The sequence below is a fragment of the Phalacrocorax carbo genome, chromosome 5 (genome assembly GCF_963921805.1).
Source record: "Phalacrocorax carbo chromosome 5, bPhaCar2.1, whole genome shotgun sequence".
Taxonomy (NCBI): domain Eukaryota; kingdom Metazoa; phylum Chordata; class Aves; order Suliformes; family Phalacrocoracidae; genus Phalacrocorax; species Phalacrocorax carbo.
Window position 1 is genome coordinate 31065603 of NC_087517.1, and position 27367 is coordinate 31092969.

General features: G+C 38.1%; 1 protein-coding gene across 1 annotated transcript; it reads left to right on the top strand.

Annotated features, from left to right (window-relative positions):
* The first annotated feature begins 3710 nt into the window (after positions 1-3710).
* Positions 3711-25875, top strand: MPP4 (MAGUK p55 scaffold protein 4). The gene is given in 21 exon segments (XM_064453246.1): positions 3711-3789; positions 5802-5923; positions 6879-6956; positions 7652-7732; positions 8312-8443; positions 9105-9186; positions 10330-10415; positions 11626-11697; positions 11817-12013; positions 13174-13238; positions 14042-14059; positions 15105-15143; positions 15883-15903; positions 17128-17142; positions 18621-18662; positions 19495-19665; positions 20291-20371; positions 21321-21414; positions 22246-22354; positions 24292-24426; positions 25416-25875. Coding segments are annotated over 21 exon segments (1911 nt in total). The 3' UTR covers positions 25608-25875.
* The last annotated feature ends 1492 nt before the right edge of the window (positions 25876-27367 follow it).

Sequence of the window (27367 nt, forward strand, 5' to 3'; positions counted from 1 at the left end):
CTGAAACCAGGCTTCACAGCTGGAAGCTGCTTTCCTTTTGTTGTGTGAAAATATGCCAAGGCTACTACTTTATGAATGAGGTGAGCTGTGTGGTTTAGAACTTGACAGATTTTGATGTTTAAATGCTGCTTCTGTCAGTGTTGAGCATAAACTCTGTAGTTTAAAAAGGCACCAGTGGATGGAAGGGTGACTCTCTCTGTGTTTATTATTAACCCTAGCAGCTCTCTGATAGCTGTACTCAAGGATTTCACCCAAAAAGGCGAGCAATCAGTGTTCAGTAGCTTTCCCAGTTTTTCTTGGAAGTCCAAGGTCAACCTTCTAGAAAAACAGTGTGTGTAAAACTTCTAAATACACTTAAGTTAATCCCACATCTGGGATTTGGAAATATTTCTTGTCTTTCACATGTTTCCCTACATGTGTATGCAGGGTCCCACCCTACATAAGAGGGCATACAGTCTGCTATGTCAAAGCTAAATAGGACAAACATAGGAAAAGGCAGATCTAAACTTGAAATCACTGGAGTTTTATTCTGGAGTGAACTGGGCTTTGCTGAGTGGGAAGTTACTGGTAAGCCTAGTGTGAGAGCCTTCCGGGTGGTGGCAGAGTACCTTTATGGATAAAAGTTGTATATGCTTTCAGTGAACCCACTGCTATGAAATTATACATCTGGTAACAGAGGCATGGCAATAAGTAAAGCTGATCACAGTTGACAACCAGAACATGTTTGTGGATGTGAGCTGGCCAAACAAATTCAGCTGGTGTTAGCGGACTTGTCCCAGAAAGCCCAGCTATATTATAACAGGGATTTTACTCATTTATTCTTTTTTGAGGTGGGGGAAAATAGGTGGGTTGGTTTTGTTAGGTTTGTTGTTTTTTTTTTGGTGTGTGTGTGTTTGTTTTTTGAGGGATGTATGTGATCAGATTTTTAAATCTGGACTTTCAGCATATATAACCAAGTTCAGGAGTTGGCTCCCTTATAGTACATCTGAAATGTTTGGACATGCTCTTTTCTTTCGTCCTCAAGCATTTTTTACTATAAAACTGTAATCAGGCTTTTGAATTGGGAGTATGCTGTTGGATGTCATGTCTGTGTAGATTGTAGAAAGCAAAGTAAACCACCATTGTACGTGGGAACCAACAGACGTCAGCAGGGTCTGTCTTTAGTTCTTGAAAAATCTGAAAAAAAAAAAGTTATAAAAGCTAGAGAATCTCAGAATTAGTAATAATAATAGGAAATGGGGCTTCTGAAATGTAGTTTATAGGATAAGCTGTCAGAAGTTTCCTTTTAGGACATAACTCACAAACTGAGTACCATCTTTTTGTAAATACTTCTGCAATGGACTCTGGAGCTACAGCAGTTTCAAAAAAGGTGGGGCGGGACAGGGGAGACACAGGGACAGGACACAGAACAGAGATTAACCAAGCTGAGGGTTACTTGTGTTTTCATATTGCTGTTTATCAGCGAAAACCAGGAGCGCCACTGTCCTGAATGTACTTTGCAACACAGGGATTCCTCTTTCCATGTCTACGCCATCCCACAGTGATTTCTGTCCTACTCCTAATGTCTTCAGTAATTAAGAAACAGGTATTCATGACTAGATTTGTAGGGCCTGCTTTGCTAAATCCATCATTAGGTAGATCAACTAAGCTTAAGAAAGGGGAAGGCAAACTCTTAAAGGAACAGAATGCAGACTATTGGAAAAGAAAAAAAATAATTACAGCACAACGCCCAGTTCCCAGTGGATGCGTGGTAGAAGGATTGTGTTACATTCATAAAATATGAAAAATAGTTGTTCCTAATGGAAAAACGATTATGCAGTATAATCTAACACTGAAATGGGAATGTTGCATTGGGTACATTTTTGGTAGTCTTTGAAAGAAGACATCATAATTTTAAAAGCAATCTTTGGATTAGAATTTCAGTAAGATGTATCACTGAGTATCCTGTAGACGTAACTTGAAATGAATTACCAATACTCAGTAATAAAATGTTTGAATCATAATCTCATAACTTCTGGGGTTTTTTCTCCCTTAATTTCCACTGCCTTTTGAAAGCAGTTTTACGGTTTAACAGGAGAGAGGAAGCATGTTCTAAAAATAAGCATTAAGAAGTGCAGTAAAAGTGACAGTAATGCCTTCTGCTTTTATAAGCAGATCATGATAATACTTCTCCTGTTTGTACCTTTGATGTTTTCTGCCCACAGACAATCTAGAGGAAAAATGGCTGCCTTTTTGCTCTACTAATCCAGGAGATAAACGGCTGTACATTTAAAAGAATTTGGTAAGGCATTCCCGTTGCGTACGGTGTCACAATTCTGTCGTTCACTATTGACTGAGGTGCTCAGATATCTGATGTTACAGGGTTTTTTTAACTTGTACACTGAATCATCTCTTGAGTGACCAGCTTAAATATTTAGCTCTTTAAGAGTAATCTTACAATACTGGTAATCATTACAATATCTTCAAACTTGTATCAAATGTAATTTGAAATTAGATTAACTAGGATGTAATGAAGATTCTGAATTACTTCAGATCTTTTATATATAGATTCCTGATGCTTTAGGGGATGAATGCACCATACAGTGTTCCCAGGGGAATCTCCATACTTGTTTGCAAAGAAGAGCTCTGAGAATTCTCTGAAGCAATCTTGTACTGCGTTGTTTCCTATTAGCAATGGGTTAGAGAGCTTCCTCCATTTTCAGTCTAAGAAAACATTACAGGTCAGTGACAGGTTGTCACAGAATTTTAAGGGAGGGAAGGAATTTGGAAGGAAATTTTAGAAGGCTTGTTTTTTATATGTGAAAAGTTCAGCGTGACATGGATACGGACTAGTTAGCGTAAGTGTTGGCTTCCTGCATTACTTAAAAATTCCTATTTTAAAAGTTAAAGAAAATAATAAGGTAGTATATGCTGCTTTTTATAATGAAAGCTAATATAGGAGGGTTTTTTTAGACTAGCAAATAACTTATTTGACTCTGTCTCTAAAAGTAGCAAGCAATTGTAAACTGCCTGACAGAGATGATAATACCAGTAAGGTAAGATGTGGGGGTTTTTGTTTGGGTTTTTTTGGTGTTCTAATTCACTGTGAGGAAATAGAGGAAAATACAAAATCTTTGTGGAACAAATCCTTCAAAGACCTTAAATTCTAACAGTGATAGAAACAGGGATCTCTTTTTTTTTTTTTTTTAAATCATGTCCTTGCTCAATAAAAATTCAGTAGAAACTCCAGAATCTTTCAATTTTAATATTGTGTCAATAAAAAGATGAAATAAATGTAAAAGGTTCTTGAATGTGATTATTTTTGAAGCTATCTTGATGTAAAACAAGCTTTAAAAGTATTTGGAAAATATTATAACTTTCTATAGTAATACACTTTAGAAGCTGGGGAACAGAAGATGTACAAAATGCCTTGTTGTTTTAGATGGTTTAATGAAGCAAACTAATGACAACTCCATGAAGGCAATAAAATGTGATCTTGCAGTTGAGGTTTGTCTGTCTGCATTTCAGATACTGGTGGGTAGCTGAATTTACAGATGGGATTAATGTATTTAATTTACGCTTGCAACCTGTTGTGCACTTCAAATATGAATGCTTCCCCCCCTTATTTTAAATTCTGCTTTCTTACCAATGTAAGATACCTGACAGTATTCTGATATGAGTGTACTCTTTTCCCTAGCTCAGCACCTATCTTTGAAACCTATTTGGTGTGAATGCAGTACTCAAAGTGGGTGGAATTTCCTTGAATAAAGGAAAAGATGGAGGTGCCAACAGTCTGCGGTCAAGATAATGGTATTCATAACTTTTCCATCTCTGTTTCAAAGAAAGAGAAAACTAACAAAAAGTTTTATTCCTTGGTCCCTGTAAGTCTTCTTCCATTGAGTCAAGGGAGAGATGAACGTGTCTAGAAGTATTACTAATAATTGGAATTATTCTTAATGTTTAATGGTGGTATGCAGTTAACTTAGTGTCAGAAGAGAATACCTGGCGTTTGTCTTACAAAGTCAAGGGTCTCTGCAGCTGCATCAAGAATTACTAATAACTGCAAGAGGCTCTTTTTTTTGTTATTTAAGAAAATGATTCTTTGTTGCTTGAAGGTTTGTGTTTCTGTAATGTAGGGATAGCATTCTAGGAGATAGTACAAGTTAGTTCAAAAAGAGGCAACCAGTAATGAGAAAAAGATCTTGAAAAGTGTCTTCACCAAAGGTACTGTTCAATTAGGCACTAGGAATTTCTTGTAGAAGAGAACCTTTTTTTAAGTTCACTGTATTTTGGGAGATACTTCCCTATGGAGCTCACAGTCAGGATTTACTGAGTCTATAATTTTTGTAAGTGCTTAGATGTCTGCTTTCCAGAAACAGATGATTCTTTTGATAATGAGGTACATTTCCAGGCTTTCCCAGTTTGGATACTCAATAATTCTGCCTGATGATTGAGGCAAAAGTCCCACCTGCAGAAACTTAGCAAGCAAATACACATGAATTTATACAGGCAAGGAGAATACCTCAGTGAAGCTAAAGTTGAAGATAGAGCTCACGTAAGTGTTGGTAACAGCAAGGTCTAGAGCTGATACAGGAAACAACTGTCAGTGACTATAAACACTGTGCTCAGGAGAGAAATAAGTAAAGAGGAGCTTCTGTGTTTAGGTTAGTTGTGTGGACTAGACGATAGCAGCTGATAATATTGTCTGCAGTAGTGAATATTCAGCTACTCTGGGTCCACTGGGTGAGCTTTAGTTTTAAGTAATTATTATTTTGACTTAGGCTGATGTAACTTTAGAAGCTCCTAGAGTGTTTTATATCAACATTTTTTGTATTACAGTATTACTCATTGAAAAATGCCAAGTTTAATGTTGTAAATTAATAAAAAGAGAAGTTTCCAGTTACAATTGTATTGTATGATTACTTTAGCACTAAAAAGCAAAGAGACAGCTTGTGCTTACCAAAATACACAAGAGTTGAGAACTTACTTTCCTTTGACATTCAGTGGGGATCAGGCATCTAACTCTTATGGTGTCTTTAAGAACCCTTGTAGCATAATAAATCTAACTCCTAGAATTTGGTATGGTGTTGTCTTAGTGCTGTTTTAAACGTTGTGTTTCTTGGGAAGTGTGTCACATCGGAAATGATCTGTTGTCATTTCTGAGGTAAAATTAAATTTGATGCACTCACAAAAATCCAGTTTGTATCTAGGCCTCACTTTGTGTAGCATCTTAGCTATTTGTCACTTCTTAGTTTCTGCCTCCTTGAGATTTTTAGAAAGACACTGAATTTTTTGATTTTCCACTGTATTAGAATACTGTTCCTAACAAATCAAGTGCTGCTTCTAATAGTAAGAATCATTCTTCCCCTTCCCTGGGACATGTTGTGGGTGTCTGTGACAACGGTATATATTTGGCAGGAATTTGCATTTTCATTAGTGATATTCTCCACAATGCATGCACTTAAGAGTGGAGAAAAACAGATGGTCCCTGGCCCAAACAGTGGGTTATCCAAAAGAAAAGCCTATAAAATGAACAAGGCAAATCTTTATGTTTACCTCTCCTCAGTAGGAAGGGCAAGCTTGAACCCAGACTGATGTGTGAGATTCCCTGTGTGTTTTTCTCAGAGGTCAGTTTAAAATAAAGCTCTTAAGCAACAGAGTTGATTGCAGGAAACAAGAAAAGCAGGCAGGAAATGGGTGCGTTTCTTGGAAGTATAGATGGAGGACATGGGCTTTTCAAAGGCCTGGGTCACTGTTTGGCTTTGGTTGGTCTTCTGTATTTGAAATGAAATGTCTTGCGCTTCTCTGTTTCTTGGGCTCAGGTATATCTCATGTTCTGACTCTAGTGCTACAAGAACTGAGTTTGCTCTGTAAAAGAGATGTCAATGGTGTTGGCATGTTATATGACCTGCTCAGATCACGCTGGCTGCAAGCGCTTTTAAAGGTAAAGTAATATTCAGCTGTGAAGGCAAAGGTTTCCTAGAAAACAGTCTCTAGGGGATAGCTACTTTATTTTGCCATATCAAGACAATAAATGCTTATTTACACTAAGTGCTGATAGTCCTAATGTCAGTCCTAACATCAGCAGTCAAGGTGAACAAAACCACTTATAAAGAAGAAGAAAAAAAGTATTCTCTTTCATAATGTCCTAGACATAAAAGTTCTTCTACTTTACATGTCCATATTAAGGCCAGGATGGTGGAAACACAGACTGAACACAGAACTGCTCAGCTGTCTTTTCTATTCTTAAATCCCTCTATGGCTGTGCATCCCACATCTTGGCATGGGTGCTTGTGAAATTATATGGTTTTGTTTTGCCCACACTGATCTAATGTGTAGCTGAAGATTTTATGTTGTTATAGAATAGAGTTATCGGCTGGTGTTTCTCTCTTGAGCAGAATTGTATCTCTGAGATGAATTCTGTACAAATTCTGCTTTTTCTCTAACTAGAATTTTTTAAATCTTTAAATTTTAAAGAAGGGAAAACTTGCACTGGATAAGAACATCCATAAGGTCACTTTAAATACAGTAATTTATTTGATTTTAAGTTAAATTTACTTTATTAACCAGGCCTGCAACAGGGGGAAGGAAGCAAGCTACAAGTCAGAGAATTAGCGCTGTCAGGCTATTGTCCTGTATAATCAGCTTTTCTTAGTGTAAAATTCAAAACTACAGGATAACTGGCTAGCTGGACGATAATATGGAAAGAATGAATTATAGACTCAATTCCAGATGCATTAGACATTAAGGATTGAGATTGCAAGCTTTTTGGCTCTAGTTGGACTGAGAAATTCCTTGAAATACAACATTATCCTTTGTGTGTTGTGTATGTATCTATATAATAATGTGAACAGATCATATCATCATTACATTGTCTTGTCTATCATGGCATGCAATAGATTTATGAATGCCTCCAACACTACCTTGGAAAAAGACCAGTTCCTGTCACGCTGCAGGCACGTGTATTGACTCGTGAGGTAAGACTGTGTATACATAGTGTATTGCTTCACTTACTCATACCAAATTAGTCAGCTTAGCTGCAGGTAACAGTGTTCTGGTATTTGTTTTGTCTCAGGTCTGAGTACACTACAGAAACTTGAAAGATTTCTTAGACATTTGTAAAACTACTCAATAACTCTGTGTTGCGGGGGGGCAGCGGTGACAAATGTGTACAGCTGTGATCACTAGACTGCATAAGCCCCGGCCACATAAATTATTTGTTTTAACCATTGGCCTTATATTTTTCTTCCCATGTAACTGTGTGGTTCAGTGTTATGGCTACAATCAAGCAGTCTGACATGAAGATTTTGAAAAGGTTTTGGATTTTTCTAATCATAATAGCTGATGAATTCTTAAATCTGAATTAGAGGGAGGGTTAATGACTAAGTGGAGAAACTGAGGCTAGTGATGAAATTGGTTGAAGCACAGGAGAAAAAACTCATTTTGAGCACACGGCATTGTGCCTGAACTAAATTAAGCCTGGCTGAGTGTTGTGCAGCTGTGATCATATTGTCCAATTCTAGAGCAAACCGTATGGATATGTTGTGAGTCATGTAACATGGGGGTTTAACACTCTTACTATACCATATTCCTCTAAGTTCAATTTAGAGCTTTCTGTATCAATTGTCCACGAGAACCAGCCTCTGTGCTTTCTCTCTCTTACATTTATCAGGTGGTAGAGTTACTGCGTGAAGCCCCTCCGTCTGGAGAGATCAAAGAGCTAAGACGACTACTGCGAGCTCCACACTTAAAGGCAAGTCTTGCTTAAGGAAAGAAAGAGTTTGCTCATAGAGCTGTCTGCAGTGGGAAAGGAAACAGATGGCCAGCTGTTCACAAGAATTGGCAAAAGAGCCAGAAAAGACATAGTTTCCTAGTCGTGACCTAACCTAGTTGTGAAATCAGATGTGGACTGTGTATCTCAAGTACCTGCAGCGGGCTGCATTTTATTTAAGGGCTATGTTTGAGAGAGATCTTTCTGACAAAGTTAAATTCTGAGCAGTTGATGCAGATGTACAAAACCAAATTTTCCTTGTCATTTCAAAACCTGCATTCTTTACCCTGGAGTTCCAAATAGAAATGTTTCATCATTTCTAAGTTTTCCAGAAGAAGCAGAGAGAGGAACTGTTCTTAAAATTTTATTTCACAGTTTGAATTTCCAAGTGGAAAGAAGAAAATGTCAGTGTGTGAATGGGATCTGTGTTCACATAGGACCTTACTCACTGATTTCTGTTTTCTGACCAGTCAGTGTTTAAAGCTGTTCTATTTTATGATCTTTGCTTATGGGTTGGTTTGGGGTTTTTTTGGTTTGTTTTTGTTTTTTTTTTTGTAACAGGCCTTGCTATCTGCCTATGATACTGTGGCCCAGAAAGATTTTGAACCAACCCTTCCACCACTGCCAGACAACATACCTGAAAATGAGGAAGCTATGAGGATTGTCTGCTTAGTGAAAAACAACCAGCCTCTGGTGAGGGAGCTTTCTGATGTCTGTCAAATTATTTTAACTTACACAGGTATTGATAATGCATATTGGTTTCTTTCCAGGAATGTCACAGAGACTGTGTGCATTCTTGTCCAGTGTTCACAGAATCACAAGAATTGTTGAGGTTGGAAAGGGGCTTAGGAGACCATCTAGCCCTGCTCAGGGCAGATTAAACTAGAGCAGGTTGTTTAGTGCCTTGTCCGCTTGTGGTTTGAACATTTGGCAGATGTTTTTATCTGATATAATAAAACTGCAAATAGGATTGAGAGCTATTCCATTGGCCAAAATAGTAAAGAAGGGAGTAGAGACTCTGAAAGGTCCTTTAGAATCATTTGTGCTTATAAGCAGAAAACATAGCCCTTAACTAAACTGTTTTAGGAAAGGATAGCTGTACTATTTGATGTAGAAAAGGTTTCTTACAGTCAGTCAATGAGTTATTTTACTATGATGAGAGTTGAAGACATTGAAGGACTTAGTACTAATGTTACGTTATTGCTAGATCTGTTTGATGTTAAAAAGGCTGTATCTTTCGATGTTTGTTTTTTTTTTTTTGTCATTACGAAAATCATACTTATGATGTAAAAGGAAACTTACAGGGGTTCTTCAGTGATCACTGTCATTTTTTTCTTTTGTTTTTATTTGTCAGGGTGCCACCATTAAACGCCATGAGATAACAGGTGACATAACAGTTGCCCGCGTGATCCATGGTGGGCTAGCAGACAGAAGTGGTATGTGTAATTTGAAACAAAGTAATACAAAAACACAAACTTCAGATATGATATTGGAAGTAAGATAATGGCTCCGTTTCTACAATTAGTCTTCCATTATTGAACAAGAAGATGTGTACGTTGGACAGCACTGTAAATAGTGATATGTTGCAGTGATGGTAATTTGGTTTCATTAGTTTTCATATGAATGTGCTATGTTTGTGACTGAGTTGAGGTACAAATCCAGTTTTCATTATGTATTCTTGGTACCAATACCTGGATAAATCTGTCATGAGATTGATCAGGAACATCCCAAACTGCAGCGTAGAATGAATACCAGCAGCTTATTCCCTAATGGAGAAATAGAAAACATCAGTGATTCTATAAGCTAATGGGCTTTAAGGAACATGTAGTAATACTACTTGGCACTAGTCTACTAAACACTTTTGGTAGCATTAATTGCTAAGCAATCTTCCAAGGGCTTTCCCTGGAAACGTTACTACTTTGTCATCCTGCAATTGAATGTGTTCGGTGTTTCTTGGGAAATGTACTGATATGTAAAACATCAGAAGTAAAATTGAACTTTAATCATTATAAAATAGATCCTTTTAGTATTTTCTGCCCTTTGTATAGAGAAGAAAAGCAAAACTATAGAGAATAGCTGATGAAGTTCCTGGTTTGATTAATGTTCTAGTTTAGCTGAAGGAAAATGTAAGAGTAAAAAATATTGTGAAGACTTTGTAAGGGACAGAGAGGCATCCCAAGGCCTCCCACTGCACCTCAATATTTAAGGCCATGAGACTTGGAATCAGACCCTATTAATATAATGGATTTAGGTAGAACAGGTTCAGAAGTTACTTTGGGAAATGGAGCTATGTTAAAATGTTTCTGCTACTTTTAAGGCAAATTATCAATAGATTGTAAAGATGTTGTATGGTGGAGGTGGGAGGGACTAAGAATTCTGAAGCACGCAAACTTCTTGTGACCCACAGAAGTCTGCAGTCCTATCCAGGGGCAATACAGCCTAAATCCAAAATGTCTAGAAACTTTTAATGCTACTTTCCAAACCTGTGGTGTATCTGTGTGTCCCTGCCTCACCAACCCAAGATAATCCATGCTGTGCTAAAACTGCTGCTGCTGCTTTCATCCTTGTTTTCCCCATAGGGTTACTGTATGCTGGAGACAAACTGGTAGAAGTAAATGGAGTTTCTATTGAGGGACTTGAGCCTGAGCAAGTTATTAATATTCTGGTATTGAATCTTTTTTCTACTTTGTACCTTAAGAGTAACTGTATGCTGTTTCTTTTACGTATACACACTCACACATGTGCTTGCATACTCAGAAAATGCAGATTATTTCCTTACTGCAGATGAAGTTCACAGCTACTCATGAAATTGGAATGTATGAAACCAGAATTAAATCTAACACCTGTTCTGGACAGAAATTAACTTAATTGTGGCTATTCCACCTGCAGCTTCTGGAAAAAATATTAATTTCACAGAATCACACAGAATCACAGAATCAGAGATTGGAAGGGAACTCAGGGATCATCTAGTCCCACCTTTCTAGGAAGAGCAGAATCTAAACAAGATGGCCCAGCACCCTGTCCAGACAACTCTTGAAGGTGTCCAACGTGGCCGAGTCAACCATTTCCCTGGGGAGGTTATTCCAATGGATGACTGTCGCCACTGTGAAAACTTTCCCGCTGGTGTCCAATCGGAATCTCCCAAAGAGTAATTTATTCAGACTTTACTGATTCATACCTTCTTGTGAAGATCCACTCTGTTAATGTTCCACAAGTAGTGGAAAGATGCTATTCTAATAAGAGTCCACGTTACAAAATGCCCTAAAGCAGAATGAATGAACTTGTAAGCTACATACCTCGCCTTTGAAAAAAAGGGCAGTGGTAACTGTTGTCAGAATTCTCATAAAGAAATCTGTTGAGTTGTTCTTGTTACTTATCATTTTGCCCACAATCTTTCAGGGGTCTTCACTGCACAGTGTTAGTGCCAGTCAGTAAGGTATTGCTGTATGTAATCAGCATCAAGCCTTTCTATGTGTTATTTCCTTGGTTGTACTGTTTCTAGGTATAAGGAATACAAACTCTATTGGAATGCTTAAGTCTGAAATACTTTTTTTTCCTCATCCCCTTTACATCACTTGTCTAACCAGACCCTGCTGCTAATTTAAATTAGATTTCAGTAGAAAGGTTTGGTATCAATTAATGTTGAAATTGTGTATATTTATAATGAAACATAGATCTAATTGAATTAAAAATATTTAGCAAGACTTTGAAGTTTCATTCTTGAGTTTCCTTTAGAAAAAAAAGATACAATATTGTCATACTGACTCTGTCTGCCTAAATTCTGTTTGTAATATAGCCATTATAGTAATGTCAAAGCCATGCTGTGTTAAGTTCGTGCTGTCAATGTTTGGTTATTTGTGTTTTTAATAATTTAGGCCCTGTCTCAGGGGACAATTATGTTCAAATTAATTCCAGTTTCTGATCGGCCTGTCACCAACCAAACAACAGTAAGAGACTTTCTTTTTTCCTGATTGTTACTGCAAATAGTTACCCCAATAATGTTTAATGATGTGATACAAAGAAACAGAAACAGCTTCCATTTACTCTTGTATATTTTCTTTACCAGCTCTATGTGCGAGCAATGGCAGATTACTGGCCCTTGCAAGATCCTGCCATACCATGCGCTGATGCAGGTTTGCCTTTTAAGAAGGGTGAAATACTCCAGATTGTGGACCAGAATGATGCTCTCTGGTGGCAGGCCAGGAAGGTTTCAGATCTCAGTGCCTGTGCTGGACTTATACCCTCAAATCATCTTCTTAAAAGGTAAAGTCTTAATTCTTCTGAGTTCCAGTTAAAAAATTAGCCAGTTATTCAGACTTTCCTATTCAAAATTTTCGTAAGTTAATTAGCAGTATGATTCAGAGTGACCTCTGACAAACATCTCTCCTTTTCCTGTTTTCTGACTTCCTGCTCTCCTTCCCTTAAGAGTATCTATGTGAGAACAAGCTTTTGAAAGCATCCATATCATCTTAAATTGATGTCTAAGAAGCTTGCAGCAGTTGCCTAGTTTCTGTGCTAGCTGCTAAGACATCTAGTGGAGTGTAGCAGCTGAAAGATGGGTGGAAATTAAGGGCCCAGACTGTTCAGGACTATTGCCTATGATTTAAGAAAAAGAAAGGCAGGGGGAGGGGAAGGGATGAAGAGTGGAATACTAAACATATAGTATAAGGGCATAGCCATATCAAGAAACAGTATTTATTTAAAGATGACCTGTGAGGCATGAGTGACCTCTTCAGCTTTGGTCAAAACTGAGTAGACCAGATTAAAAGAGAGGAAAAAAACCTCACCAAAACAAACAAACAAACAAAAAATGCTCAAGGAAGAACAAGGATACCCTGCCTATTATTTTCTGCATAAATGGCCCGTTATTTTTACACTACGTGCTTTCAGAACTGCTGTAGCACACTTATCAGTTTGACCCTCTAACCACATGTCCCATCAGTGTTACCCTCAGGAAAACATAAGGCCATGCAGTTGTAGATTATAAGCTTTGATTTGTACTATACGTAAACCTAACTGTGGTCTGTATAATGAAAGCTGAAATCAAACTACGTTGTGATTGAGGCTGCAAGCAAGAAGCTCTGTGTAGTAACAGAGGCAGTAGTACTACTTCCAATACTACACTGTCCTACTTCCAGGAGTCTGTACCACAGTATGGCTTATCTTCCTGTCCTTATATATAAACTCAAAATACTCTACTGCTGGGCTGCTGATTTGTAAATTGTCTTTAAATAGTTCTGATAGCATGTCAGCTTTCTTTCAGGACTTTTCAGGGGGCTAAAACATTGCTCATGCTTCCATTCTTGGTGTCTTCTGACAGCTCAGTACTGATTGATCTATGTGTAAGCAGTGAACCTGACTGGAGTACAATGTGCTTGTGGACTGTTTTGTTTCTTTAACTGTGATAATTTATTTCTATGTAGGAAGCAGCGAGAATTCTGGTGGTCTCAGCCTTTCCAGCCCCACCTCTGTCTCAAATCATCAATGTGTGAGTGAAATGTTATTTAAATGGTAGAGTAGGAAAGAAAGGTCTTGTCTCTATTTCCAGGAATACTGAAATAGAAGCTCACACAATTCATTTTAATTCAAATAAATTGTTTCTGGAGCCCTGTTGTAACCTCAGACATCTAACTATCCCCACAAAAATAAATGCTTAATGGTAGCTGTACCTGGAGTACTGATGGTGGAGGTTGTTGTCTCCAGTGTATTTGGGATCTGACTGTGAGAGAATCTATGAATACAACTCCTTCTGAAGTCTGTAAGATCTAGGAGGTCTCTAGGAGAGCCAGTTGTCTCTAGGACAATTGGATGTGAATAGGTCTGAGGTGACAATTGTACTAGCCTGGCTTTCCAGGGACAGAGATAACAGTTCTGCACTGGAAGATGCCATGTGGTATGGTTAGAATGTTTCTTTGTCATCAAAACTATTGAGAGAAAGATAGAACATTCTTTCTTGAGGTGTAAGATAAGCTATCCTGCCCATGACTTTATCTGTGATGCCAATCCAGAAATATTATCCTCTGCCTATATATAAATAAAAACTATAACTTTCTGTAAACATGCAATTATTCCCAAAGAACCTTCTTCCTGTTTTCTCCTTCCCCATTTTTTTTCCTATGGTTTTTTGTACTAGTATAAAACTAATTTTTCTCCTGTGAAAACTCCCAGATTGAGTGTGTTTCATTGCCTAGGATTCTTCTTGCACTGACTGTCTTGTTTCTTAGAGCTGGAGCTTTCTTTCACCACAATTTTATTGCATTTTAACTGCTTCAATGGATATACTGTGGGCAGTAAGCACTGTGGAAGAAGGTAGGATATCATATCTGGCCAACGTTGCATTTCTGTACCTAGAATCAATACAGCACATGGTTTTACATGCTTTTTAAAAAGTTGTCAGAAATGCGTCAGTTGGGTTTCTTCTGCATATATTTACCAAAGTTCTTCACATTTTGTGTGCTTACCATCACTGAAATCAAGCCTTTTTTCCCTTGAAATAGTAGAAGCTTACATTGCCTTAAAGTGGAAACTTAAGCTATGCCTTATCTGGTAGGGGACCAACAGTTTGGATGGGTTGCTTTGAGGAAGGAAAGACTACTTTTTCTCCTTTCTTCTCCCTTTTTCTCTCCCATCTTCAGCAGCTGACCTGAGCAGTTCTGAGACAGTAGCTTTTTAAAGGATACATATGGGAGATCATGGTTAGCAGATGCCCTGGCAATTGCCCTGTAACTGGGAAATAGCTCCTACTGGGCCTATCTGGAGGGACATGCAAGAACAGAACACACAAACAGTGCAGTATTGTGAGCGCGTGAGGTTGCCCAAGCCCATGAGATCACATTTCAGGGATCTGAATTTATGTGGTCTGGGGATGGAGGGGGAGCTGAATCAATCTTTTCCTTTTATTCCATGTAAAAATAATAATAATAAAATCAACCAAACAAAATGCTTTCATTGAGTGAAGCATATTGGAAAGAAACACACTTTTAAAAGCTACAGGAGAGAAGGGAGTGAGTGGAAAATTATATTCTGTCATGGTAATACTTAAGAAATAGATAACTACAGGATAAACATGTTAAATCTCTTTTTTAAAAAGGAGAATTCAAGTTAGACTGTTTGCCTCTGCCACAAGCCCTTCAGAGCACTAGTTTAAGAGGAGCCTTTTGCTCACTAAAGACAGGGAACATCAGTAAATTGGAGTTGACAGTGTTAAAATCCTTAAAGATGTCTAAAGCTGATCTGAGCTTCAAATATTTTCTTTCTGATGCCTGAGTTCAGTCTTGTAAGATCTGTAAGGTTTTCTTCCTCCCCAGTGTTTTTCTGATTCAGATGAATTTTTTCTCCTTGTGTTGATCTGTAGAGGATGACATGCAGATTGATGAGAAGTGTGTGGAAACAGGTAACTAAATTCCCTTGAGATTATTCTATTTGTTTCAAGGTAGTAGTTAGTTAAAGCCTGATTTTTGTTTCTGAGATGAAAACACTCATTCCCCTAGTGAACTCGAATGGTAGAAAATTCTATTTTTCATACCCTGGAAAACTCACCCTGTATTAGTGTATTAAAATGAGCTGTTTACAGTTCTGGTGTACAGTGCTTATAGTGAAGTGTATTGCCGAAAAGGACCACCCCAGATTATCTGCCTGAATGAGATCCAACCTATTTGATTCAGGTTTTGGACTGTGGCTGTAATGTTACTGTAGTTTTTTCCTATTGTAGATTTAATGCCACAGATGATTGTAGTCTTGGAGAATCCACACAATTAATTATCAAGAAACTGATCTCAGGAGAATACATTTTTAGGCACTGAGCAAGAATAAGTTTTTATGTGTAAACAGTACATGTGAAGACTGTTAGCCTGACTTGCTCCCTAAAGCAGCACAGTTCATTCTTCCTTCTCAGAAAGCTCTCATGGATGGGTGTGATCCTGTTAGGACTGGGTGGTGAGAGATCAGACAGTTAATTCAAGCATGGTGAGCTGTATTCTGCCTCCTCAGCATAGAGGGAAGAGGGGAAAGTATGGGTGAGACAGACTGACAGGGGCTAGGAAATTTATTTCTGATTCTGAAATTCCATAGGAGGAAAAGAATTAAATTTTTAATTTATTTTTATATCTTTGCTATCTGGATTACTAAACAAGATGAAGAAACGTTTGAGTCCGGTAAGTTCCTCTGACCTAACTCCAAATTCCTTGGTATCGTTCTGCTGTGAGAAGGGTATCCAGAGACAAGCAGGTGACAAAAACCAGAATGCCATTTTAGCTTTAGAAGCCATTCTGGCTTGAAAAGTCATTATGCAAAATGCTGTTGCCTTAAGCTTCCTCTGGCACTCTGATTACCTTAGCAGTAGTAAGGTTTTTGTCCTGTTATCCCACAAGTGTGCGTATTTCTTCTCATGCATCAGTACCAGATCTGTTCATCAAATCCTAATCAGTTATACTGGTGCAAGCTGTGAACGCAGGGGCTGCACTGATGTCAGCGGATAATTGGATTTCCTTAGGGTTACAGAGGCCTGAATCCCCAGTGGCTGTAGGAGTTCATGTGGTATGGAGGAGAGCTGTTCTGGATTCCTGATTGTGTGCATGGCTGGTGTACAAGAAACAAAAATGCTTTTATAAAATGAATTATTTTTGTATAACACATACAATCAGTTGGTGGGGTTTTTTTAACCAAGCTGTTTTGGCTTTGTTTTTTTAGGGAATAGCTACCTACTTACAGCATATTCAGAGTTCTGCAAAACTTAATTCTTCTAAAATAAATCATTTTTCCACTAAAATAAATCTCCTACTGCTGAACTTCTTGTTTGAGATATTTGGTAATCTTGTGGAGAAAATGTCATTCCACATTACACTTGCTCTTCTCCACAAGGTTCCTACTTGCCAGTCAGATCTTCTCCTCTTATCACAGGTGGTTTGTTCTCTTACACCTCTTAAGCAATGCCTAAAGCTTTTAACACAGAACCAGTAGGTCTCAGGGCAGTCTTTTGTTTTCAGGCCAGGATGTTTCTGATAACTGCACTTGGGGATTACTCTTGCAAATCCTATTCACCACTCAATGCTGAGTCAGCTCTCTGCTGATTCCAGACAGTCAGAGGAATAAATATGCAAATATTTGCTATCCTACGTTTTACTTTAACCAGTAGTTGAACATCTGAGTGATGTATTTTATAAGTGTGATACTGACATAGATGCTGTTTTGAGTCTTTAACTTTTTGGGAACTGAGAATTCACACTCGAACAGGCATATTCTAGACTTAAAGCCTTCAGTACCTGTTTCCTAAATTTCCTAAATGCATTGCACAATGCTGGTTGGATTTTTTTTAATCTTAGTATAGACTGTCTTCTCAAAACTAATTGTTTTCTGTCTGTCTCTATCCAAATGTGCAGAGGAGCTTAAAGAAGGTAACTCTGATTTTTTTTTTTTTCTCCCTGACTCCTAGAAGCAGTAATCTATTAGAATTTATCTGTGTTTATTGCATTAGCAGGAACTACCACTCCTCGTACAGTACCTGGTAGCTGAATTGCTTGTTCCCTGTAGGATTCCATACTGCTCTCCATACCGTAGAACAGATAAAGCAGAAATGCTCAAGAAGGTTTGAATGACGACTCAGAAGACCTGAAGATAGAAATTATACAGGCATATGTTAGTTGAACAGTACTCTGAACTTTGCCCTGAACGAGCAGTTTTGTGCCAAGTAGTTTTTTCTACAGTCATAGACAAGGAGTTGTTAGTACATATAGAAATATAGCAATAAAACTGTATTTTAAAGGTACAGGTAGTGAAGAGTGTATAGCTGAGAAAGATACTAAGATATATCTAATTTTTTGATACTTGCATGCTTATGAGATAACTGTCAACCAAAGAATCTAGTGCTAAAAGATGATACATTTTATGCTTTGCAAATGAAAATAATGTTCTTGTCTTGGAACAATTACTACCTTTAAAGATGTGCCTATGTCTTCTATGTCTTATTCTTGCTTTAACAAGGCCTAAATAAAGGGAATACACAGCTCGGATAACTACATGCGTGATTAGGGGAAAATTAGGGGTCCTTTTTTGAAGAGAAATCTAAACACTGCTGACCCCATTTTTTTCTTAGTTATTTGCTTTCAAATCACCTTTATAAAATAGTTTCTAAACTGTTTAAGCATTGATCTGTTGGGAAATTGATATTTTTGACCCTTACAGGAGAGATTTTTTTAAAAAATACATGTAGAGATTTTTAGAAGGCTCACCTGAATGGTAAAGCCTTCACAAGAAATAGCATGAGAATGGGAACAAAAAGAATTGGAGGAAACAGATTTGTCTGGGATGTTGGAGCACAGATATCACTGATCCAAAGATTATTAAAAAGAAACAATAAAATCAGTTCTTAATTCTGCCTGAGCAGGTACATGTTGCATTTTCCATGCATGCTATTGGGCAGAAACTGAGATAAATTCTTTTATTTCTGATTTTGAGCTACTGACTTGTTGGTTACTGTAATGTTATAACTAAAGAATTCTTGTAAGCTATGTTTCACCTGAAAAGCTTAAAGTATGTGGAGGTTTTTTCACTATAAATATTTCAAAACATTGTCTGGAGTTATCTTTGGAGTGAAACAAATAAGATGTTGAGTTTCAAACCTAATTTAGAAAATACCAAGACTTTCTAAGTTTAATTTTTCTCTTACAGAAATATTGGTCCTTTGAATTGGTTATGTGAAATATTCGAATATTTCATATTCTGGAATATTGTGCTTTTTTATTAGATTAGGCATGGCACTTCCATATGTTTACTGAAACACTGTTTTTCATTTGGGATCAGCAATAATTGTTAGCCATCTAGCTCTCAAACTTCCACTAATTTTTTTAATGAATATTTGTTCCTTGTGTTCTAGAAGAGGAAGAATTTGGTGAATTTGGTCAACGAGTCTTTATTGGTATGGAATGAATAAAGATAAGTAAAATGCTGGGGCTTGATCTAGATTAAGTGCTTTTCTAAAGTTAAATAAAATGCTTTGTTCTTTATTTCACCTAAAAAATTACTGAATTGAATTCTACTTGCTCAGTTTTCCAAACTTCAAGAAGTTGCTTTCCTCCTACTAATACTTGTTCTCTCTGTTTAAGTCTCTTGTATACTGAGACCTGGCCACCACTATTTTAACTTGACTGGCTGTTAAGATTTCCCTTCCTTCACAATTAATTTTGTTAGAGTGTAATGTTGTTCTGTTGTCTGTCATCCATTGAGAATAATCATAAAGTCTCTCATTAGAAAAGCAGACCTAAAAGTGAGGTTTTCAGAGTTGGTTGTAAAGTGGACTAACAACCTGATCCCTGTTACTAAACCACAGTGACCTGTAAAATATTTGGATTTGTTCTGGAGGCTGGAGCAAATGTTTAAGATTTGCTTTAGGAGAGTGGACCAGCTACACTATCAAAAAACAGTTGACCAGTTCCTTAGTGATGTTTCACGTGGTCAAGAACTTCTCCTTTGCCTTGTTTTGGGGATCTTTTGGGGGTCTTTAATTCTGGCCTAATTTTCAGACAACTTTCAGTAAGGTTTTACCTCCTCTTTAGCTGTCTTTTAATGCTCAGAGGTTCTACCAAGCTGACATAGCAAGCGCAGCAATGAAATTCATTAACTTTAATCCTGCAAAAAGCTCAAAAACCCAGCATGTTGTATAGCTTAGAAAGAGACACTCTAGACTAAAGCAACTAGTTTGCCTTCATTTCAGGTGTATTTTCCAGTACTATTATCTTTGCCCTTTACAGCTGGTTTCCGCAGAAGTATGCGTCTGTGCCGCAGAAAATCCCGGACCAACCAGCAGTCATGTTATGCTCGGTGCCCCAGCAGCTGTTACAGCACTCTTGCAGCTCCATATGAAGAGGTAGTTAGGTACCAGCGGCACCCAACAGACCGGAACAGACTAATTATACTAGTGGGTAAGAGGTTAATTACTTTCTTATGCAAATTTCAAAACCTGTAACTGAGGGGAGGAAACAGTCAGTCGTGGTCTGATCCACTGAGATTTCCTGCCCCTGACTGCAGCTGTTGCAGACTGTTAAGTGCATGGATATGGCAATGGTAAGAAAAGTGTTTAAAGTTAAACTCCAGACTAGAAAAAGCTCAATCATGGGCAGTATGGAAAGCTAAAAAGTTGCCTTTAATAATGCTTGCTATAGGAAATATGGTATTAAGTGGACTGCAGGGTCTCAAGTAGTCTTTAATGATGGTGACTGAAAGGAAGCTGCTGGTCTGCAGTGTTCCATGATCCTGATAAAGCAAACCAGGTAAAAGCAAACCCATTGTCCTTTCTAAGTCTGGAATTATTTGATAATCATTTTGTCTTTTTTAAAATGGTATTGCTGAGTTGCCTCCTGAGTATGACTGTATTGCTGGGAGGTGATTTGTACCCTGAATCAATTAAGATGCTTTGGTCACTGCTGGTACATTTTTTGGGAAGTTATTTACATTTCATTTGTGCATGTGCAATGTGTTAGAAAATGGGGGGTGCACATGCAAAAAGTGCCTCTGTCAGTAATATTAGTTGCTTTTCCAACTTCTCAGGTCCTGCAGGAGTTGGTGTGAATGAGCTAAGGCGAAGGCTTATTGCAAGTAACCCACGAGAGTTTCAAAGTGCTGTACCTCGTATGTAATGTTCTTCCTCTTTCCCCCACCACCTCTTTCAAACATGATTAGGAAATGTCAAGTACCTCCCTCTTGCCCTTACATATTCATACACTCTGCTGTATGGCTGGTTTTTCAGCTCTACTGCATGCCAGAGGCATTTGCTCTTATAACGGTTCATCTAAATACTATCTTTCTCCTTATTTTCGCACATCAGCCAAAGGTATTTTCAAGTTGCAGCCCCTGAAACACTTAAAGCTTTATGTAGCAGTAGATTCTCTGCATTGTTTTGTTTAATCTCAATGTTTGTTTTGCCTAGATTTAAAAATACTCCTTAGGGATATTGTAAGTTCGTAGTGTTTAAGTGATCAGATATGAGAATAAAGGTAACAGAAGTTGGTGCTTAATAGGCTTTGCAGCTTTCCTTATTAGTCTTCTAGTCTCAGATGAGACTTATACAGCTTCATTTCTGATGTAATAATTGAAATTGTTTCTACCTGTGCTTATTTGGTTCTTGTGATTTGGATAACCAAACAGGAAGTGTTTGGTTGAATATTCAGGAATTCTTTTGTGCTTAAGATTCCAGATATGGGGAAGGTGCAAGTGTGGGAAGGCTTCTGGGATGTTTCAGAATTAACTTTAATAAATTTTACCTCAGAGGAGTAAAAACAGTTGTGTAGCCAGTTCCAAAGCAGTTCCTGATTAGTTCAAATTACAGATATTTGGATTAAACAATTCTCCTTCCATTCTAAGAAATGTAGCTGTGCTTTGCTAATTTTCAAGGACTTGCCACTGGGCAACCAGTACATGAGACAAGGCTTTTGCTTTAGATTAACAAATGGAAACAACTCATTTTATTACTGATGAAAATACTGATTTATAGTCTGTCATGAAAGTTGTCTCACTGTCATTTATAAAACTACAGGAATTTACTTGCAGTTGATTTTTGTGTGTGTGTGTCTCCTTTCAGACACCACTCGTGTTCAGAAGAGTTATGAAATGAATGGTCGTGAATATCACTACATTTCAAAGGAAACTTTTGAAAACATGGTGTATAGCCACAGGTAACTAGGAGAGACCAATTGCATTTTTGTTACTTTAAATGTAACATGATCCAAGAAAAGGTGGTTTTGTGGTTAGGTCCCAAGTCTGGGCTCTTCCACTCATACTTATTATGTGTGTTTGGTATAAATTTTGGTCAATCTACTTAAGCCCATTGCTTAAAAAAACTGTGTTTGTGCAGTTACAAATAAGCTTCTGTACAATTAATCTCAGAATCCTTCTAAAGGAAAGTGGGACCTCCAGGCCTGAGCTCATGTGATGTGCTTGTAAGTTATGAGTTTAACCCTTCTGGAAACAAGACTGCTTTCCAAAATTGAGCAGGGAGTCAGACCTGTTCCTGGACTACATCTCCATTGCAAAACCTCTGCAGTGATGACATCTCCAGCACCTGAACTGTAAGGACCAAACTTTGAAAAGTGTCTGCTCCTTTCTTATGCATCAATAATCCTTCTGCTAAGACAGACCAGCTCAGTATCAGAAGCTACGCTCCTTGAGCTGTGCCATGTGCTTTGAGATCTTCTGATTTATGAAATTATTAGTACTACAGAAATTACAAGCATTTTATCATTAGAATCACAACCTCTAAACACAAAATTTGTAACAACAAGATGAGTAGAAAATGCATGCTTGGGAGATGTCGACCTGTAACAGTTCTGATTTTGTGCCCAGTGTAGCAGGGAAGAGCAAAGGTGGAGGTTGTTCACCAGTGTTCACTATGTTTTACGATCATTGACTCTTGATCGCTGGATTACATTTGAAAATTTAACCCTTAAATGGAACCTTTTGAGACTCAAGTGATCTTTAATTTTCCTTCTTCCTCATCACTGTTGCAGGATGCTGGAATATGGGGAATACAAAGGGTACCTGTATGGTACTAGTATTGATGCAGTGCGAACAGTCCTCGATGAAGGCAAGATCTGTGTAATAGATTTAGAACCACAGGTGAGTTGTAAAGGGGCAGGGACTCTACAGTTCGTATCTCCTGGGAGGTAAAATAATTATCTGTACATTCCTGAGTTATTGGAATAGTGTTAGTTGCTTTGTCTTGTTTTTCACTTTAGCTCATGGTGCTTATTAATACAGATTATTCTTTGCGTGGGTTTTGGAGGGGGACAGTACTGAAGTAACAAGTATATACAGATCAGTATAGTTCATTTGCTTCCAAGGAAGCAGCTGCATTATTAGGTGGAATGGTACAGAAATTAGTTCTCATACTTTCTTAGAGCAAGGATTATTCTTTCATGTGGAGACTGTTGCATGGGATTTCCTCCTCCTGCAAGCCCTGTTAGTTGAGAGTTCTGCCCTTCCATTAGCAACCTCTGAACACGCTTTGCTAAAAGCAGCAACTATTAAAGTAATCAAGCAAAAGCAGGGAATTATATCATGCATTTATTTCTCTTCAGAAGTAACATAACAGCTGGGAGTAAGCTGCTGGTGCGTGTGACCAAACAGCTCTGCAAGAACTTCCAGCCAGTGCTCACTACACAGACCACTCATCTAGGGACCACAGCAAATGTTTACTCTATGAGAAAGGGCAGCTTGCACAGCTTCCATATATGCCCTAGCAGATATTGGCAAGAGGTGCTTCAAATACTAGGGTGATTACCAGATGTTTCTATGCTGGGCATTGCAGAAAAACTTTTAATGCAATCTTTGCATTCTTCTGTATTTTTTTTTTCTTAATTACTTTTATTACCTCCAACACCTTCAGAAATACCACACTAGCCTTTTCACTTAGATACTACTCACTTATTTTTTTCCATTCTATCTTTGCATTGAATTTGCTGACAAAGATATGGCTAATAAAGGCCTGAGTTTCTAAATATCTAAGAGACTTAAAGCTCTGTCCAGCAAAATCCTACTAAACTACACTGAATTATTTGCATATTTAGTACTTAGGAGCTGTTTAGGCTACTGGGTTTCAGCATCTCTTCTAACTGAATATAAAGAGAGACACCATAGCTCAGTAACTTTTAGAGACTTCCCTCTACTTATGCAAAGCCAGTGTAGTTAAAGCCTTAGGGTAGCAGTAGTTTGTACTGTTTGAAATAAAAGTTGTTGCATGAGCTGTGGGGTACTACTCAAAAACCAAACCGCTATCAGGGGCAGATTAGGCCACACTTCAGTCTTCATTTCACATCTAAATGCCCTTGGGTTTCTTCTGCTACACTTCTAAACAAGAGGGAGAAGAGCGGGGAAAAAATGTAATGTTGCTACTTGAACAGATGTGCCACTACCAGTTTTTTAGGGTGTGAGTTTAAAGGACAAGTTTTGGGAAGGGTGAGAAGTAGCAGGATAGCTGTTCTTCAGTAACTGCAAAGAGGTAGGAGAATTACTGCCAAGTTGCATACTTGTATTTTAAATCAGGTGGCTTGGCCAAGTTACATGCTGTGCTTTTTTTTTCTTTTGTTCTCATTCCCTCCACTGCTTTGCAGTAGCTTAAAAATGCTTATTAGCATCAGGGAATGTTGCACAGCACAAAGACTTCCAAAAGCAGGATACCTTCTTCCAGTATGGAGCAATAAAGGTGTACCTTTCCCAAAGGTAGCTCCTCAGCAGTTAAAAAAAAAAATAGATTTCAGAATCATCTTTAATGTTGTTGCTGTAGAGATCTGTTAATGATGATGTCCAGTCTTTCACTGGAGTTGAAAGCATCTCCTAAGAAGGCTACCAAGCAGAATTAAGTGATTGCCATGCTACAGTTGTTTTAACAATGTCTGGCCCAGAGATTTTTAGTGAGGTCATTTTAAAGTAGGTATTCGTGAGAAAGATTACTGCTAGACCTGGAGATAGCAGCACGTTGTAAACAATTGGCTTTTTATGGGAGTAAAACTGAGATTAATACACTTGAAATACTTCTTTTAACTCTTAATTTGCAGGGCATACAAGTAGCCCGGACTCATGAATTAAAGCCCTACATTATATTCATCAAGCCATCCAGCATAAGCTGCATGAGGCAGACTCGTAAAAATGCCAGGATCATTACTGATTATTATGTGAACATGAAATTCAAGGTGAGATTTGGGAACTGAAGAGACTCGTTCTTCTGGGGTTCTGTGTTTAGAGTAATGCAGTCTACTATGTTACTACGTTACATCTTTAAAAGATCATTGTGTCTTTAGGATCAAATCTAAGTTGTTATTGCCTTTTTCTCTTTGGTTTGTTGGGGTCTTTTCCCCCCTCCAGTTCTGCTTTGAAGCAGAAGGGTTGTAATTTGTACCTAGGGGACTGAGGCATTTTCCTTCAAAATGTTCTTAAAAGAGAGGCTATTTTGTGTATTTTTGTTTTTATTAACTGCCTTGTGACAAGATTTGAGTCAACACATATATTTACTGTTTGCAGTGAAATATCTGGAGTGTTCTTCATTCAGTAATTTAATTAAATCTTTTTTTCATGTAGTTATAGGAATGTATTGTTATTTCATGTATGCTTAATGACAGTATCAATTCTATACTAAGGTCTATAGATAAAACACAGTTTCTACTTGTAGGAAATGCATATCTTCTACTTACAGTGTGTCTAGTGCGTTGTTAAAGTTGTTTCCATGCAAATCATAATTAAGTTTAGCATCTTAAAATTTTTGACTCCTCAGTCCATAACGGTAAAAGGAAATGAATCGTGATTCCTATGGTAGAAACAAACATGAACACTGGGAAAGTTAACTAAAATGTGGAATAAGAACACAAGTGTCAGTGGGTTTGCCTTCCAGTCCCTAACATCCTCTGCCAGCACTTGTCAGCAGAGTAACCTTTTAGGGGCAGATGGAGCATACTGAGACACAAGGTATTTCCTTGGGAAGCATATGGCAGCCAGCGCTCTTTCAGAGAGTTGGAACTGACTGTAGCATGTGTACTTTGCTATAGAAAACTGTAAATGACGTAAAGTACACTGGCACTATCTATTCACCTCCTGTTTACATGGCCCAAGGTATTCTGCAGATGCTCTGCGGGTATGTTTCTCTTTCCAACATGGAAGCTTTATAGCCTTTCTCTGTGTCTTCCAGGAAGAAGATTTACAGGAGATGGAAGATTCAGCTAAGAAAATGGAAGCTCAGTTTGGTCAGTTCTTTGATCAAGTGATTGTGAATGACGATTTACAAGAAGCATCTGCACAGCTACTGTCTGCAGTCCATCGTGCACAGGATGAGCCCCAGTGGGTCCCTGCAATATGGATATGCTCAGACACTCAGCCCTAATTCTGAGCAGCAGGCAGCTTCAGAAAGATTACAGCTTATGTTTTACTTCAAGAATAATCCTAATGTCAGGATTGCAAGAATTTATCTTTGTATGTGAGGGATTTGGAAGAGGCTTAAGAAAGAAGGTACTACGGGAGATATAATCATACTCTGTTCTTTGTAGCTCTTCAGCTTTTTATGTTAAAGTTACATTCACTTTTGTACAAAAAAAAGAGGACATATTCTGAGCTCTGAATTACAACAATAAAGAAAAATTTATTTTCTTGCATGTACTTGCATGTTTTACTTGTACATAGCTATGGAAAATTCCTTTCTGTTCTTTTTGTCATGGTCATTCTGGTACTGTGATACCTGTACATTCTGGAAGCCTTACTTACAAATGATTCTCAGTCAATGTTCAGTCCAGAGCAGGCTCTTTTAGCATGCTGTCTTTGAGCAAAGAGTGTTACTATGAAGTTAGTGGTTTGCTTCTTATCCTTTTTACCTTTTAAGACAAGAGCAGAGTGGTGTTGTCACAATAAAAATGGCTCTAGAAACCGTAGTTATTTTCACAATATACGTAGTATGTCTTGTCTCTTGTTCAATCAACTCAAGTGAGTAAAAATGGCCAGAACATGGATTTACCAAAGACGAAAATAAAGTCTGAAGCCCCTTTTCCTATTGGTTTGCTCTATGGTATCTGATATCCCTAAGAAATGGAATTTTTGGAACTGTCTGCTAAAGATGTAACAATGGCAAAACAGAAGTGGAGGGCCAGAGATGGAAACTGAGAGATAAAGAAGCGCTTGTTTCATGACTATATCTTTGAGGAGAGCTGAGAGATTGATCAAAGCAAACATCTTGTCTCAGAAGCTGCTGAGAATGGGGTGATAAAATGTATGGTCAAGGAGAGCAACTAATTGGGATGTAGACAAGAACTAAAACAAAGTGCCCAGTAGGGGAACTATCCTTGTTATAACACTAAAAATCAGGCGCATGGGCCAGGAACAGCCACCACTCCCCCCACTCCCCCCCCCCCCCCCAGTAAATTCCTTAATCTGTGAGCATGTGTGGTAAATTAAAAGTGAGCTGTACTTTTACATCGAAGTGAGAAAGAAATTAACCAATTATTAGCTGAGGTGTGTGAATATTAGCTGTGATTGACACATTTAACTCTATAAATGCCTTGTAGTTTCTCGGCGCAGGGTGCTAGCTTTCTGGGTTACCACCTAGCACCAATCTTTGCGCAAATATGACTTGAATAAAATACCTCTGCTCTGTGTGTAGTTTGGCATTTTGCACATGGGGTGAATGAACCCGCAGTGCTTGCTGCAAACATGTTCCTCACTCTCTTTGCCTTGCCTTACAGCTGTCTTCCCCCCTGAGGAACACGGCTGATTATTCTGTTGGCCTACCTCACCTTGGAGGAAACTCAACAAAAGCAATTTAAACAGTCCAGAAAGAGGTTATTCAAAGCCAAATATTGCAGCTTGTTCTAGAGTCAGGCCTAGTATTCCTTGTTTAGAAGTAAAACTGGAGAAAGCCCCAACATGTCATTGGTGCGGGGTAAGTACAGCTGGAGGGTGAGGCTGGTGTCAGCTCTTCGCTGCTGGTTCATTACCAGCTCCCTGCTTCTGCTGCCTAGTCCAGCCTTTTTCTCCTCTTTCTCCTGGCCTATTTTTCATGTGTTTGCTTACAGACATATCTGCTTCACTATTGGAAAAGAAAGATGCTCTCATTAAAGTTGCATTTGCTTCTTGTGTCCATTTGTGCTAGAACAA